Source organism: Kryptolebias marmoratus, linkage group LG2, assembly GCF_001649575.2.
Source record: "Kryptolebias marmoratus isolate JLee-2015 linkage group LG2, ASM164957v2, whole genome shotgun sequence".
In the NCBI taxonomy this organism is placed as follows: domain Eukaryota; kingdom Metazoa; phylum Chordata; class Actinopteri; order Cyprinodontiformes; family Rivulidae; genus Kryptolebias; species Kryptolebias marmoratus.
In genome coordinates, this window is record NC_051431.1 from 24,998,310 (window position 1) to 25,012,568 (window position 14,259).

At 36.7% G+C, this 14,259-nt stretch overlaps 1 protein-coding gene across 1 annotated transcript; it reads left to right on the forward strand.

Annotated features, from left to right (window-relative positions):
• The first annotated feature begins 7,068 nt into the window (after positions 1 to 7,068).
• Positions 7,069 to 9,678, forward strand: LOC108239354 (lysophosphatidic acid receptor 6-like). The gene has a single exon (XM_017422015.3). The coding sequence runs from the start codon at positions 7,238 to 7,240 to the stop codon at positions 8,096 to 8,098; it is 861 nt and encodes a 286-aa protein (XP_017277504.1). The 5' UTR covers positions 7,069 to 7,237; the 3' UTR covers positions 8,099 to 9,678.
• The last annotated feature ends 4,581 nt before the right edge of the window (positions 9,679 to 14,259 follow it).

Below are 14,259 nucleotides of genomic sequence, written 5' to 3' on the forward strand. Positions count from 1 at the left end.
TGTTATACAGTACATGGACTCTCTTTCTATATAAAATATGCAGCACTTTTTGGGCATATTTTCTGCATTTTGATTTTGTAGAATTACTTCAAACAGGAATATGAGAAAAGGCAAAAGGCACACAGCAGCAAAATGATAAAGGTGTGTTTGACACCACACACCATTTATAGCTATACCTTTGACTTTTTAAATTTTTAAACTGTCATTTTAAGAATGTGGAAACATTGATTGATTTTACTATGTCAGTGTTTCATAAGTATGAGGAAACTAAGCCAAAATGTTTAGATTGAATCTTCTAACTGGAACTTGGAGTAATATATATATATATATATATATATATATATATATATGACTCTTTATATCACAGTAGTGGAAATGGGCTTCCATATGTTGTGGTTTCACTAATAGCTAGAGGAGGAAATAAATTAGCCACCATCCCATATTGTGCTGGGAAGCTGGGGAAAATTGTAGCCAGATGGTTGATGAAACAAGTTTACCTCAGCATAAATTCAGTGAATAACAGCAAATGTGGAAATATTTCAAAACATTATCGCCCACCTGCCCTCACCTAAAAAAACCTTTCTCATACTTATGAGATACAAAGTCACATTTACAGGACAGTGTCTCATATATCATGACTTAGGTTTTTTTTTTAATCAATATGAAATACCATTTCCCAATCAAATCACTATATCTCAAAACTACAAAATACTATATAATCTCTTCCTTCATGTAATGCTAGACCTTTCATTTTATGATAGTTGTTACCCCAGGTCTATTTATGTCTCAGAATACTGCCCCAACTTTGACTCAACTCTCTCTGCATGTTTGAGTGTGTCAGTGTAATTGTTTTTCTTTTTCTCTCTTTTTTACCAAGAGAGCAGCACAAGATTTTCAAATGTCATTGCAGAAGTTGTGGGTGACATGCCAGAGTTGTTTTTACAAGTCAGCTTGTAACTATCTAAAACATTTGAAGATGTAAAATAAAGGATGCGGGAGGAAAACTATTGCCTGCATGAGGCTACCTGACTTTTGGCTATTTAGTTTTTTATTGTTGCTTTTGGCCCAAAGTCTTGTATCTCCATTTGTCTTCAGACTAAATCACAATCTCTACAGGATTTCGTGGGCATTTTTTGTGATTGTTGCGGCTAAAATGCCTGATTTTGCAGGACATTTTCCTAAAAGTTGCGATTTTTTTTTTTACTAAAATCAATTAAAAAAACATAACTTTTAATATCTAAACCAAAAATACTTACTAGTTTTGTAAGATAATTACCAACAAACATTGACATTATCAAAAGATGCTTTATTTGAGAATTTCGATAGCTTCTAAACTGACATTCATGACCATTTCTGGATTGTCCCTCGTCTGCAGCTCTTCTCACATGTTTTGCAGACACAAAGTGTTTGTCGATGCGTTTATGTTCGATGTTTACACTGCAGGACGTGCAAAACATCTCCCCCCCCACTCTCGTGCAGCTGGGTAGGAAACTGGTTTGCGCGGTCCTTTGCTGAAATCTTTGTGGGCAAATGTGAAGCATTAGCACAGATTTTCGCCTCGGTCGCTGCTCCTGCACGCTCCCGGCATTCTGATGTTAACAGGACGTGACGTCATGTGTCTTCTTCATGAGTTATTTGGGGTTATTTTGTATTCCACACTACACAAACCCATAAAGAAGACACCAGACCGCAGAAATGGTGGCGAATCACTTTAGAAACAATAAATATTGTGTTAAAGTTGTGGTGTTTTGGGCAAAGTTGCAAAAATTTGCGATTTTGCGGGGTTTGCTTGATTTTCCGTTAATAGTTGCGATCGCAACATCGCAAAATCCTAGAGGGTCTGAAATCAACTTTATTGGTCATCTGTGGTTTTATGCACAGCTAACCAATGAAACATTTCCAACAGAGCTTGTGACTACACCATTTATTTAATGGAAAAGAAAGATGGAAAGCCTTGTTTTTGGCAGTACAAGTTTTTTTGCATGACAATGTCAATAGTAAAAATTATGTAACATTTTGGCCTTTTAATTACGATTCATCTCAGATTGGTTCATTTAAATTGCTTCCATACAGCTCTCAAGACTGAGACAGTTTGTCATAATTTGTTTTGACAATCAAATATTTCAAAGCTATGTGGGGTTCGTGTTTAAAAAGCATTTTGAGTTCAGATTTAAAAGTTTGAAAGTTAACATTTTTGGAAGGCAAACCCCACTCTGTTCCTCCAGCTGCTTTTACACTCCTATCTTCAAGGACCCTGAGTCATTTAAAAAAAATAATTTCTCTTTTTTTGTTTTAAAGACCCTGGGTTTCTGCTGGATGAATTGATGGGTTATCATGTGACTGGGGTGTTTTAACACCATAGTCTGTATCTGAATTAAGGTGTTAAAACACCAACATACAAGTGGGCCAAAGAAAAACAACAACAAAAAAGTTAATGATATTAATAAAATAATTTGATTTTCTGAAGTTATTAATATTATTTTGCAAAAATGAAGTAGTAATGTTCTTTGAAACATCCTCATCTGCTATACTTGAAATATTTATCTACATGGTATCTGCCATTACCTTCCTTTTCTCTGTTCACACCTCATCTTAAAAATAATCACATTTGGTGCTCAACCACCATGTTCCTATGTTGTTTCCTGTAATACAAAATGTGTCATATGCGAAAGACACATGGGGGGAATGGAAATATGAAATTGAAAATGTAAACATATAGTGTCTATAGAAAATATTTAGATGTCTTAAACTTTTCCAAAAAACCCTCTGTAGAAATAAAAGTATACTTTTATTTCTACAGAGGGTTTTTTGATAATGCTTTTGTAAAGAAAGCTACAACACTCACCATGTTGATTTATGACAGAAATAAAAGCATAACACATCTAAAGGAGTGAATACTTTTTATAGGCTGTGTACATTTTAGCTACCTCATACTTGTGAAGCTTGTCTTTATTATAATCATGCCTCTCTTGTCAGTGGTAGTGTGCAAGAGGAAGTATATTATAATTATATATTATATAATATAATTATGTTTTTCACACATGCATCAAAAGATGACAATAAATTGTTGCTGTACTTAAATATTCATGAAATAATGTCACAGTTGCTTAAAAAAAAAAATTGGACGCTATGTGGAGCAGCACAGCTGGTGTGTAAAGGAATTTTGCACAAATTCTGCAGATTAAAAGTCTGTTTGAGTGGTGTCCTCTAAATTATCATGTAATAGTACTGACTCGGCCCTTACCCCTTTTTATTTTGATTTGAGGGACCAGTCTTTTGTGTAATATTTCAAGATAGTCGTGATTGGTTGTTTTTTAGACTTTCTAAAGGAACAGAAACACTTCATAAAAAACACATGTAATGAACATTAAGTTAAAAATGCAGATTTCCCCGAAAAAAAAACCAAAACAACAACAATAGTTAAACAATCGTGTAAAGAAAGACTTCAACAGGAATTATTAGTGAAATTTTGATTGGACTGAAGAGCATCAGACAGGAAGCTGATAAAACAGCAGTTCATGTGAAGCGTGAGTAGGGGAATTACAGAAGCTGAAAGATTAATGCTAATCTTATTAATGCTAGTACTGTTTATTAGCATTGGACTGTGTAAAAAAAATATCCTGAAGACAGAGAGTCTTAGGTATTAATAGTCCGGAAATGATGTCAATGCATCTTAACCACAGACTGTTTTGCTCTTTTCTTTCTGTTTATTGTTTAAGAGTAACTCAAAGAAAAATCATTTAGGTGTCATTCAGTATTAACTTTTTATTCCTCCATGAAGAGCAAATGTTCTTCTTCATGCTGTAAACTACATGTGGCCCCCCCTAAAGCAAACATTTAAATCATTGTGTTAATGGAGCCATATGCAAATTTGCAATGTCTCACTTAGATAGCATATGTGAAACTTTAAATTGCTTTGAATGAGAAATTTGTGCATGATATATTATTAACTGGAAGTTAGATCAATAAAATGTATTGCACGCACACCTTTGTGAGGGGACAAAGAAAAAAAAACATCAATACTAGAACACTAAAAGCCCAAAACTATCTCATAGATGCAGACTTTGACCACTAAAGATTGCAGAAGTACAAAGTCTGTAATGTTGTGATTTTAGTGGACTACACACACTCTTGAATTTCTCAGAAAGGAAACAAGTAAAACAGTAATCTGGGTGGGCTAAAACAGATTAATACCTACAATAAATAAGTTAATCTTTTTTTGAGATTTATTTAAAAAGAAGATAGTCCTTAAATGAATTAAAGGTGTAGCATTCCTTAAAGTAATGCATATTGACTTTCATGCCAGTGTTTTAGCCTAAGTTAGTTAACTCTGTTAGTCTGAGTTATAGCCATTTTGGTCAAAGCTTGAAAGTAGTGTTAAGCACAATCTCATTTGATATCTCTCATGATCTTGAGTGATCTGTTAGCTCCTGAGGTATGTGCTGTGAATAAGTCTCAGCTTTTACCGCACAAGAGTTTAGCTCAAAACCTAAAATGGAATTCAGTATAGCCATTTTTGTGTAAACTAAGGTTGATTAGCTGTGGTGGCCATCTTAATTTGGATTGACTTCAAAAGTTATGAAGTTGTAGATTGTTATTCAGGAATTTTCTTTTGAGAGTTTCATTGAAAACCACTCAGTAGTTTATGAGATATTTTGCTAACAGACAAACAGGGCTGACTTATATAGTTTTAAGGTTTTTCACAAAGATCCTGTGTTATGTGTTGAGCTTAAAAGAGTGCTGGAGACGATGCTCAGCTAATACCCCTCAAAAATACCCCAGGCTTTATAGCTTATTTCAATGTGGGCAAATTGCACCAGTGCAGAGACGCGCAGTGTGCTTAACAGCCACGTCAGAGGCACAAAGTGAGCTTTTGCAATGACCTCGTGAATTAGTCACAAAACGCATTTGCAACAAAAACAAGCAAACCACAGCCAGTTTGGTCTTATCTTTGACCAACGAGAGAGATCTTAATACTGCAACAGGACGATGAGCCAAAACTCACCTGACAAGAATCAGTTAGCGGACCCGGAATTTCAGCCACGACACAGGAGTGGACAGATAACTTGTCTTTATTGAACAGCAAGGAGAATGCTAAGCGTAGCAGGAGGGCCTCTGATCGCCGCACTGAGAAGAGACAAGATAGTTTTGTTATCCACACGAAAACCAGGAAGTAACCACGGACTGAGGAGGTTACACTGACCTGGATGATGGTGTGAGGGGAACCAGGACACGATCCTTGCAGGATAGCGGCAGAGCGAAGTCCAGGAACGGGTGTGAGGATTAGCGTCTCCGAAAGGTAGGCCGCGGGAGCAAAACTTAACTCTTGGTCAGACGGGCAGGGGTCGAAGCCGGGAGATCCAGAACCAGGCAACGGTACCAGTGGGGCAGGCGAGAAATCCAAGGCCAGGTCACAGGCAGGGGTCGATGTCCAGAAATCCGAAAACCAGCAAGTATCCGACAGGGGCAAGGCGTGAGGAAGAATCCAAAAGGCAAGAGCAGGGTCGAGGCACAGGAAGTCAGTCCGTGAACGCTGGAAAATTACTTGCTGTTGGGCTTTCATAATCTGGCACTGGAGGAGAGCAGAGAAGGAGAATATATAGGGCCCAGCCCAGGTGTAGGGGAGGTAATCAACCGAGGACACAGGTGACGAGAATGATAATTACTGGCAAGAGGCATGGCATGGCAAACACAGGCAAGATTATTACATCACCTCAAACTTTTGAAAAAAAAACTCAAAGACGAAAAACAGTATGTGAACGTTTACAGGAGTAATCAACAAAACCAATTAAACCACATATCAAACAGCACTCTTTTATAGTAGCTAAAAAGAACAAAAGAAGGGAAAGACAAATTAATGTTACATTTACAAATTAAAAGCCTTGCATTCCTTTCATTCCAGAGTTTTAGATTAATATCCTCTTAAGCAAAGAAAAGGTTGATGTATCTCGATCAATATTGTGAGATCTCACACTCAGATTATGTGTTGTTAATGACTCTCAGCTCAGTATCAATAAGACCTACCTGGTTATAACCATTTTTGTGTTGACTAATGTTGATTACATGTGGTGGTCATCTTGAATTGAAATTACTCCAAAAGTTAATCACTTGTAGATGTACATACAAGGATTACTTTCTGAGCATTTGATTAAAATTCATTCAATCTTTCATGATATATTTTGCTAACAGCCAAACAGACCTGACTCCAGTAATTAATGCTAGGTTTACAGCAAAGATTTTGGGCAATGAATAGCACTTAGAGTATGCACTGTGAATTCCTCTCCACTACAACCATATTGAATTTTAGCACATTATCCATACAACTGACTAATTCATAGCAATTTCTGTGTTTTCTGTGGTCATTTAGCTGTGGCAGCCATCTTAAATCCATTTGACACCAAAACTTAATGAGCTCTAGAGGTACATCGAGTAAATATTTCTTTAAGGTTTCATTAAAACTTGTTTTGTGGTTCATGAAATATTTTGACAACAGACAGACAGAATTTACTCCAAATAGTTAATGAGAAAATTTTAAAGAAACATCTTATGTAACCTGTTAGTGCTCAGAAGCTTTGTTGGAGATCAGTTTCAGTTACGACCGTACAAAACTTTAGCTCAATATCTGTAAAATTGACTGAGCTATAACTACATTTTGAGTTTTTGAGGCAGCCATCTTGAATTAAGTTGACTCCAAATTTCTTTCAGTTGTAGAGGTACATGCCTACATTACTTTCTTCAAGTTTCATTAAAATTCATCCAGTGGTCCATGAGATATTTTGGTAAAGGACAGACACACTAACACACACACACAGGGCCATTTGGCTGCGGCCAATATTAATTAAAGTACGAGGTAACATCAGTCTGAATTGCACTTTATGTATAAGAAAACTGAAACAAAAGCAACAACTGAGGAAACATTTCTACTTCTCTGTCACTGATGTGAACATTTGTGGTTTTCAAGCAAGGAAAAAAAAGCTAATTTCTTTAAACACCTACACAGAGCGCTGTAGGATTTGAACTCTTCCACTCTTGCCAAAGGTGTTTCCTGTTTCACTGTTATATGCCACTTCAAATCGCTAGACCAACCTTTGCTTACACAGTCTTGATGAATGCGTTCTGAAAAAAAAAACGGCTGTGGTTTGTGTTAGAGTTACACTGACTTGCACTTCTGCTTTTCACTCACAAGCAATACCAGCCAACAAGCGCAACCTTAGAAGCAAATGGGACAGAACACGAGATGACGAACTTGGTGTATGCTCTAATTTATGGATCAGTTGTAGCTGTTGGTCTGCCGCTCAATGCCATATCGCTATGGATTCTGCTTCGCCACCACGGGAGCAAATCGCCGAGTGCCGTCTTCATGATCAACCTGGTGATATCAGACCTGCTGCTCATCGCTTCTCTTATCATGAGGGTCCACTATTACTCCTTGGGAACCTGGCAGTTTGGTTGGCTGGCGTGCATCTGCTTCACCATGCTTTTTCGCAACAACATCCGCACGAGCTCCATCTTCATCACTTTCATCAGCGTGGACCGACTACTGGCCGTGGTTTACCCTCTGAGGTCACGCAATCTTCGAACTACATCCAAAGCAGTGAGAGGTGCCGTGTTTGTCTGGCTGATGATTATCGGGGTGAATGTCCCGGAAAGTGTGGGCTTTTCAAGAGATTTAGACAATTGTACCTGCTTCGAATTTAACAACTCAGCCACAAACAGGACGGAGCAGAGCTCAGAGGAGTTTGCAGTTGGTTGTTTTCAGCTTGTGCTACTCTTTACCTTGCTGGTGGTCAATATTGTGTCCACCGCTATGGTGTCCTGGACACTCCACAGAAATCTGAACGAGTCTGCAAAGGTCAAAAACAAACTGAATGTCAACCTGATTTTTGCCATGAACTTGATGATGTTCACTGTATTCTTCTTGCCGGTGTCTTTGGTTGTTTTCTTTGTTGACTTGAGGTCTGTCCTGAGTTGTCTTGCCAGCACAAACTGCTGTCTGGACCCGTTGTTGTATTACTTTTCATTCGATGGTTTCTGGAAGAAAAAGGAGGATGTAGAGACATCTCTTGCAAGAGGCAAGTCACTGAATGTGAACAGATGAGGAGAAGCAAAATTCCGCAGAAATTTAATGGACATCGGCTTAAATTCTTCTGCTTGCCACAAGTCGTGGCATTTCGCAACTGGAAAAAAAAGGGAAGCTTTTTATTTAAAAAAAAAAAACACAAGGTTTCTGGTTGCTTTAAATATAAAGCAACAAGACTGGGTTTATGAGTCATGAGAATGTAAAACCAACTTAGTTCATGTTACACCATACATGTGCGAGTGTTTTAAAATGATGTTACATAGAACAGGAGCTGAGCTGATGACTTTGCTGCTGATCAGTGCAGTCCAGTGAACCATCTCAGCCACAATCCTCTAATGTTTTGTTAAATCCATTAACATTTCAATGTCTCTGTAGCAATTTCTTGGATCTAGAGCCAAAAGAATCTGCATGTGGTGTCTGATTTACACAGTGAAGACTTTTTTTTTTTGACGTTCAATGAGTATACACAGTACTTGATAACAATTATTAGCTCTTCATTATTCTAAATTGTATTTTTTTTTCTTTCACAAAGACCCATGACAGAAAACCGCAGGACTACACGACTTTCTTGTCAGCAGAGCAGCAAGATAAGCTTTAAAGTTGACTTCAACTTTAAAATGATCAAAGATGTGCTAGAATTTTACATTGACTTTTACAAAAAATAAAAAGGAGCTGATGGCTATGCTACTTATCAGTGCGACCCTGTGATATTATCTCCCTCAGAATCATCCTAAACTCCTTAAAGCTTCGCTAAATCCATGAACATTTAAACATCTCTGTAGCAACTTCAGGGACCTAGCTATGAAATAATACAGAAAGTACACAGAGATGATTTTTTTTTTCTTGACAATCTATGTGTCTTCTCAGTACTTGCTGATAAAAATTTTACTTCCTTATAATTCTAACACATTTTTTTTTTACAAAGACGTCTGAAAGACTAAACCAACACCCAGCAGCAAACATGACTGTGTCGATTATCAAACAATCTTTCAGTGCTTGCATTCTGCTTCACCAAATGAGTCAGATTTCTCAATCTTAATATGCAGACTCTAGTTTTTCCAAGAATGACAGCATTTGTATGCATAAAAAGTTGCCTTGTGTAAATAAAGTCAGGTCATTTATATATAAGGCTGTAGCCAACCAGATATTGCTTCTGTATGACCCTTCTAAAATTAAAGCTCTGTGTGAAGGCGCTTTCCTGCCTCGAGCAGCTCCATATATGTTTAATGTGACCTTTACCTGTGCCCTCTACAGGAGGAAAGTAATAATGAGAGTCTGAAAAATAAATATTTCTCACAACCCTACAGATGAGGTGATTTTTAGCTGTATAAAACCTGCAATGCGCTGCAGTTACTATTAGTTCAGGCTCACTCATTCTGTGTAGATGGAGTGATCAAATTAACGTAACAGACAATTTTTACCCAGCACCAAATCTCCCACGAAAGGATCTGTGACTGACTTTTCTTTTTAGTGTGTCGGTTTGTCTTAGAGCGGTTTGACACAAGTGAAAGGGTGCGTGGTTACAAGAACATTTGTGAAATTTCAAAATGACTGTGTGGATTCTGCTGTCTGTGCACTAAAAATGTTGTTACATTTACCTACTTGGTTGTTGGTGGCTTCCTATCTGTATATGACTGAAGCATACATCCGGAGTTTGACAGGGTTATAATTGTGTCTCCTAAATGTGAAGTGAAAGCAACCTTTTCCCACAAACGTGCACGTACGAACCACTGAAATATGTACAAGAAGCAGATTCATTCAGGTACGTTTGTGTTACCACTGAGGCCCCCAAACAAGCCTATTCTGCTGCAGCCACATTCACCTTCAACCAGAAGAGGACTGTTTTTTAAAGACAAAGACAGCTTTAGTCTTTACTGAGAGTCAGACAGCAGAAAAATAAACAAATGATTACTGAATAAACAGAGACACAGCAAGATGGAGGAACAATAATCCCACCAAAATCTGAGGCCTTAGCAGACAGACGTGCAGGACCAGGATTAGTTTTAGGCTTTGTCATATAAATATATATATATATATATATATATATATATATATATATATATATATATACGGTCTGACCACTGTGCAAAGCCTTCTCCAGCACATCCCAGATCATAGCACTGCCCCCACAGGCTTGTACAGTAGGCACTAGGCATGATGGGTACAATACTTCCCCTGCCTCTCTTCTTACCCTGATGCAACGAACACTCTGGAACAGAGTAAATCTGGACTCATCAGACCATATGACCTTCTTCCATTGCTCCAGAAACCAATCTTTCTGCTCCCTAGCAAATTGAAGCCCTTTTTTCCGGTTAGCCTCACTGATTAGTGGTTTTCTTAAGGCTACACAGCTGTTCAAAAAAGCTTATTAGAGTGTTTTGCTGTTTGCTTTCCAAAAACAATGATGTCCAGCCTGTTTTGTCTGCTCACTTTCTTTCTCTGCCCTAGAAACTAAAACAACAATGCAGTTTTTACAGTTTTTTTTCTTTGTCTCTTGCCTATTTCTGATTCTGTCACCATTAAACGTTGATCATATGCTGAAATGGTTTATAACTTAGAGGAAGTTGTATCGGACAAAAAAGAGCTACAACTGTTTTGAGAAAACTTTTAGCCAAGCTAAGAATTTACTCTCTCTGTATTTTGATACATGTTGATACACTTTTTGGTTATAATCATGTAAGTGGAGAAAAAACACATCTTAGCAGACAAATAAACATAACATTTGTTTAAAAACAAATGATTTAGTAGAAATGGGGTCTAAACTATCAGGCCAGGACTCATTACTCTGGCAGGGTCAAGGACTGGAACATTATAACATGCAGTGGACAGTGGTATTAAATCCAGTTAATAGTCCCTTTTTAATCAGGTATGTTTAATTATTTTCCTGTATTTTTTTAATTTTTTGGCCAAAACCTAATTTAGTAACATCTGAGAAAATAGGACAGTCAGAAAAACGAGGCAAAATTATGTAAAAGTCTACAATTAGACCTAAGACAATCAAAATGAAAAAAAAAAAAAAAAACACTTGAGGAAATCTATGAGGTTTTACATAAAACCACCGCATACTCTTTCTTCTCTAACCACCTGTTTTTTGTTCTTTAGAAATAAAGAGAAAGATACTAACCACTTGTGTTTGCACAGCCCATGTGAAACCCTAAGGATTACATTGTCACACTGTCACAATTTAACAAAAATTATGGTGAAATTAATTATTTTTTTAAAGTATCATGAGAAATGTGATACAATTTGTTTTTTGGCTCTGATCTATCTATCTATCACCAAGCTTAAAACTTCCATGAACTGGGCTACGTGTTACCTTCACTGTAACTGTTGAATGTTATCAGTGTATACTTGATTTGTTCATATAAACAACTTTCCACATAAACAGTATAGGCTGGTTAGGAAATTATGACAGTCAATTTTGCATCACCCTGGCTGATAATGTTACGGTACTGACGTTGATTCATTCAGGCATCACACTTCTTACAATGAGTGTTAATAGTTTATGATGGTGTCTCACTGGACGAGTTGGCAAACTGCATTTGTGAGGGAGTGTCTTGAATCTTGCAATTTAACTCTCCAATTTAATTTCCCTTTGGGATTAATAAAGTATTTTTGAATTGAACTGAATACTCACAGTGGTTCTTAGTCCTGTCGTTTGAGTTCTGAACATGTTCAAAAAATTTGTCAAAATATAATCACAGTCGACATGAGCATCTCGATTCCATCTGAATGTTCTCACATGCACCTCCAACCAGTACCAAAAGTGCTACATCTCCAGGTCTAAAGACACAGATGAAAAATAATAACTATTTAAAAACTGGTCTAAATTTCTTCTTTATTTCAAAAGTGTACTCCAGTACATTAACTCATAAATGCGAAAAAGGCTACGAAGGTGTGTACAAAGCAAACAGAGGAGGATATAATGTGGGTGGAGGTGGGCAACAAAAGAATGTTGTTTAACAAATCGTGCACAAAAAAATAGGCCATGATTTTTTAAAAAACTGACTATTCAAAACAGGCCACACGACTCACTGGTCATTTAGTTGCAAACACTCAGAGTGCAGTGACACTGCAATGGAAAATATATCTATTTTCTCACAATTTTCCAGCAAGTCTCCAGCAGGGCTACATGTTTATAAATGAAAAAAACACAAATAAAATGAATTGTGTTTCCACATTTCTGCTCTTAGAAAGAATGTGCTTTCAATTGATGTCAGGGCCTAATTTGTCGGCCTGTAAAATAAACAATCTAAAGAAAACTGGAAGTTTTTATTTTAAAAAGTGACAATAATTAAACATTTAGGCACTGCAGTAAGACAAGGGTGATTTGAGCAGCAGCTTGAGTGGAAATGTCTCAGAAGCCACACCGAGCGCGAGTTGTGACCACAAATTCACACCTACATCCCTTGAAGTCACACAACATGTAGAGGTGCTATGACCTTAAATGTCATGATTCCTGGAACTCTCAATTACAAAGGTGTATGACTCAAACGGAAATGTACACTAGTCAACAACGAAAATGTAAACTAGTCAACAGCTATCATGCAAACATTTCTTTTTAATTTCGTTTTGTATCTATGGATCTTTTTGTCTTATTTGTAGAGTTGTTTCCTCACGTACAAGCAAGAATTAAATGTGTCAAATATCTTGTTGTGGTTCAAGTGCTAATTTTAGTAGCACTTTATAATAACTACACAATATTTAGCCTTATTTAATCAGTAATAAATTATTAATTACCCTTGAAAACATCATTAATCAAGGAGGATTCATACTTAATAAGCTATAAATCAACCCATTTGTTAATGATGTACCTACAAAAGTCTAACTATTTCCAAAACCAACATACTCAATGTTTATTCATGCTTAATAACTCATGAATTAACTATTCTATATACGGTGTGTAAATGTATGTAAATGCTCATATAAATATACTTTCACACCATGTGTTAAACATGTATTAATGGTTAGAGAATGTTTGAACTGACTATATACTTATCCTGCAGTGCATTAATAATTAAGGCACTTGCTAAGTCTTTTTGTGAACCCTTCTAAAGTGAAGACTATTTATGCTTTATGAAGTATTTGTTATTGTAGATAAACAAATTCCGTTTCAGCTGTGGAATTCAGACCAAAATCAACACAGCAGGAAATTGAAAGCAGTTTTTGTTGCAGCTTTTTTTTAAAGAAACTTTTTATGTACTTGTTGTTGCTTTTGTTGTTGTTGTGTTAAACTACATTTATATGACTATTTACAGACATTTACACACAGTGTATAGAATAGTTAATTCATGAGTTATTAAGTATGAATTAACATTGAGTATGTTGTTTTGCAAGTACTTAGATGTTTTGGGTAAAGCAATCATGACTGTGTTAATTTATAGCTTATTAAGTATGAATCCTCCATAATTATTGATCTTTTCAAGCTTAGGTAATCATTTATTACTGATTAAATAAAGTTAAATAAGGTGTAGGTATTAAAAAGCACTATCCTAATTTTTTATTTCATTTTATTTTTTGAAAACAGAGGTGATGTGAGAAGACAGAAGCCTTTTATCATCAGTGATTGTTGATGTTAGTTTGTTGAGCAGGGGCTTTAAGAAAAAGCTTCCCAGAAGTGTTGTTCTAGCTTTAAATATTAGGAACTCATAGGTAAAGTGTGAATAGAAGGTTCAGGGAAACAAACAATGAACGTAGTTTTCAACATGCACTTCAGACGTACTTAAGTCACCTAAAGAAGCAATGAACAAACTTAGAAAACAGCCACATGGTCAGTTACACCACAGCCACCAAACACCTCCACATGAATATAACTGAGGAGAAACGAGCGGCTGTAAATTATCAAAATAATTTGATATTAGTATGAAGTCTTTTGTAAAGCAACCACTAGGGAGCCTCTTGTTCCAGTCCCAAGCCTAGGGTAATAGTGAGGGTTGTGTCAGGAAGGGCATCCGTCATAAAACACTTTTGCCAAAACTACTGTGCGAGTTCATCAAAGCGACACAATACCAGATCGGTTGAGGCCCGGGTTAACAATGACCACCACTAGTGCTGTTGACAAACAGGGTGCCGGAAAAAATTGTGCTACTGTTAGTTGACGACCAAAAGGAGGGAAACGTGCCAGGAGACAGAGGGAGAAGAGGAAAGTCAAGAGTGTAGGACTGAGGGTAACAACTCTA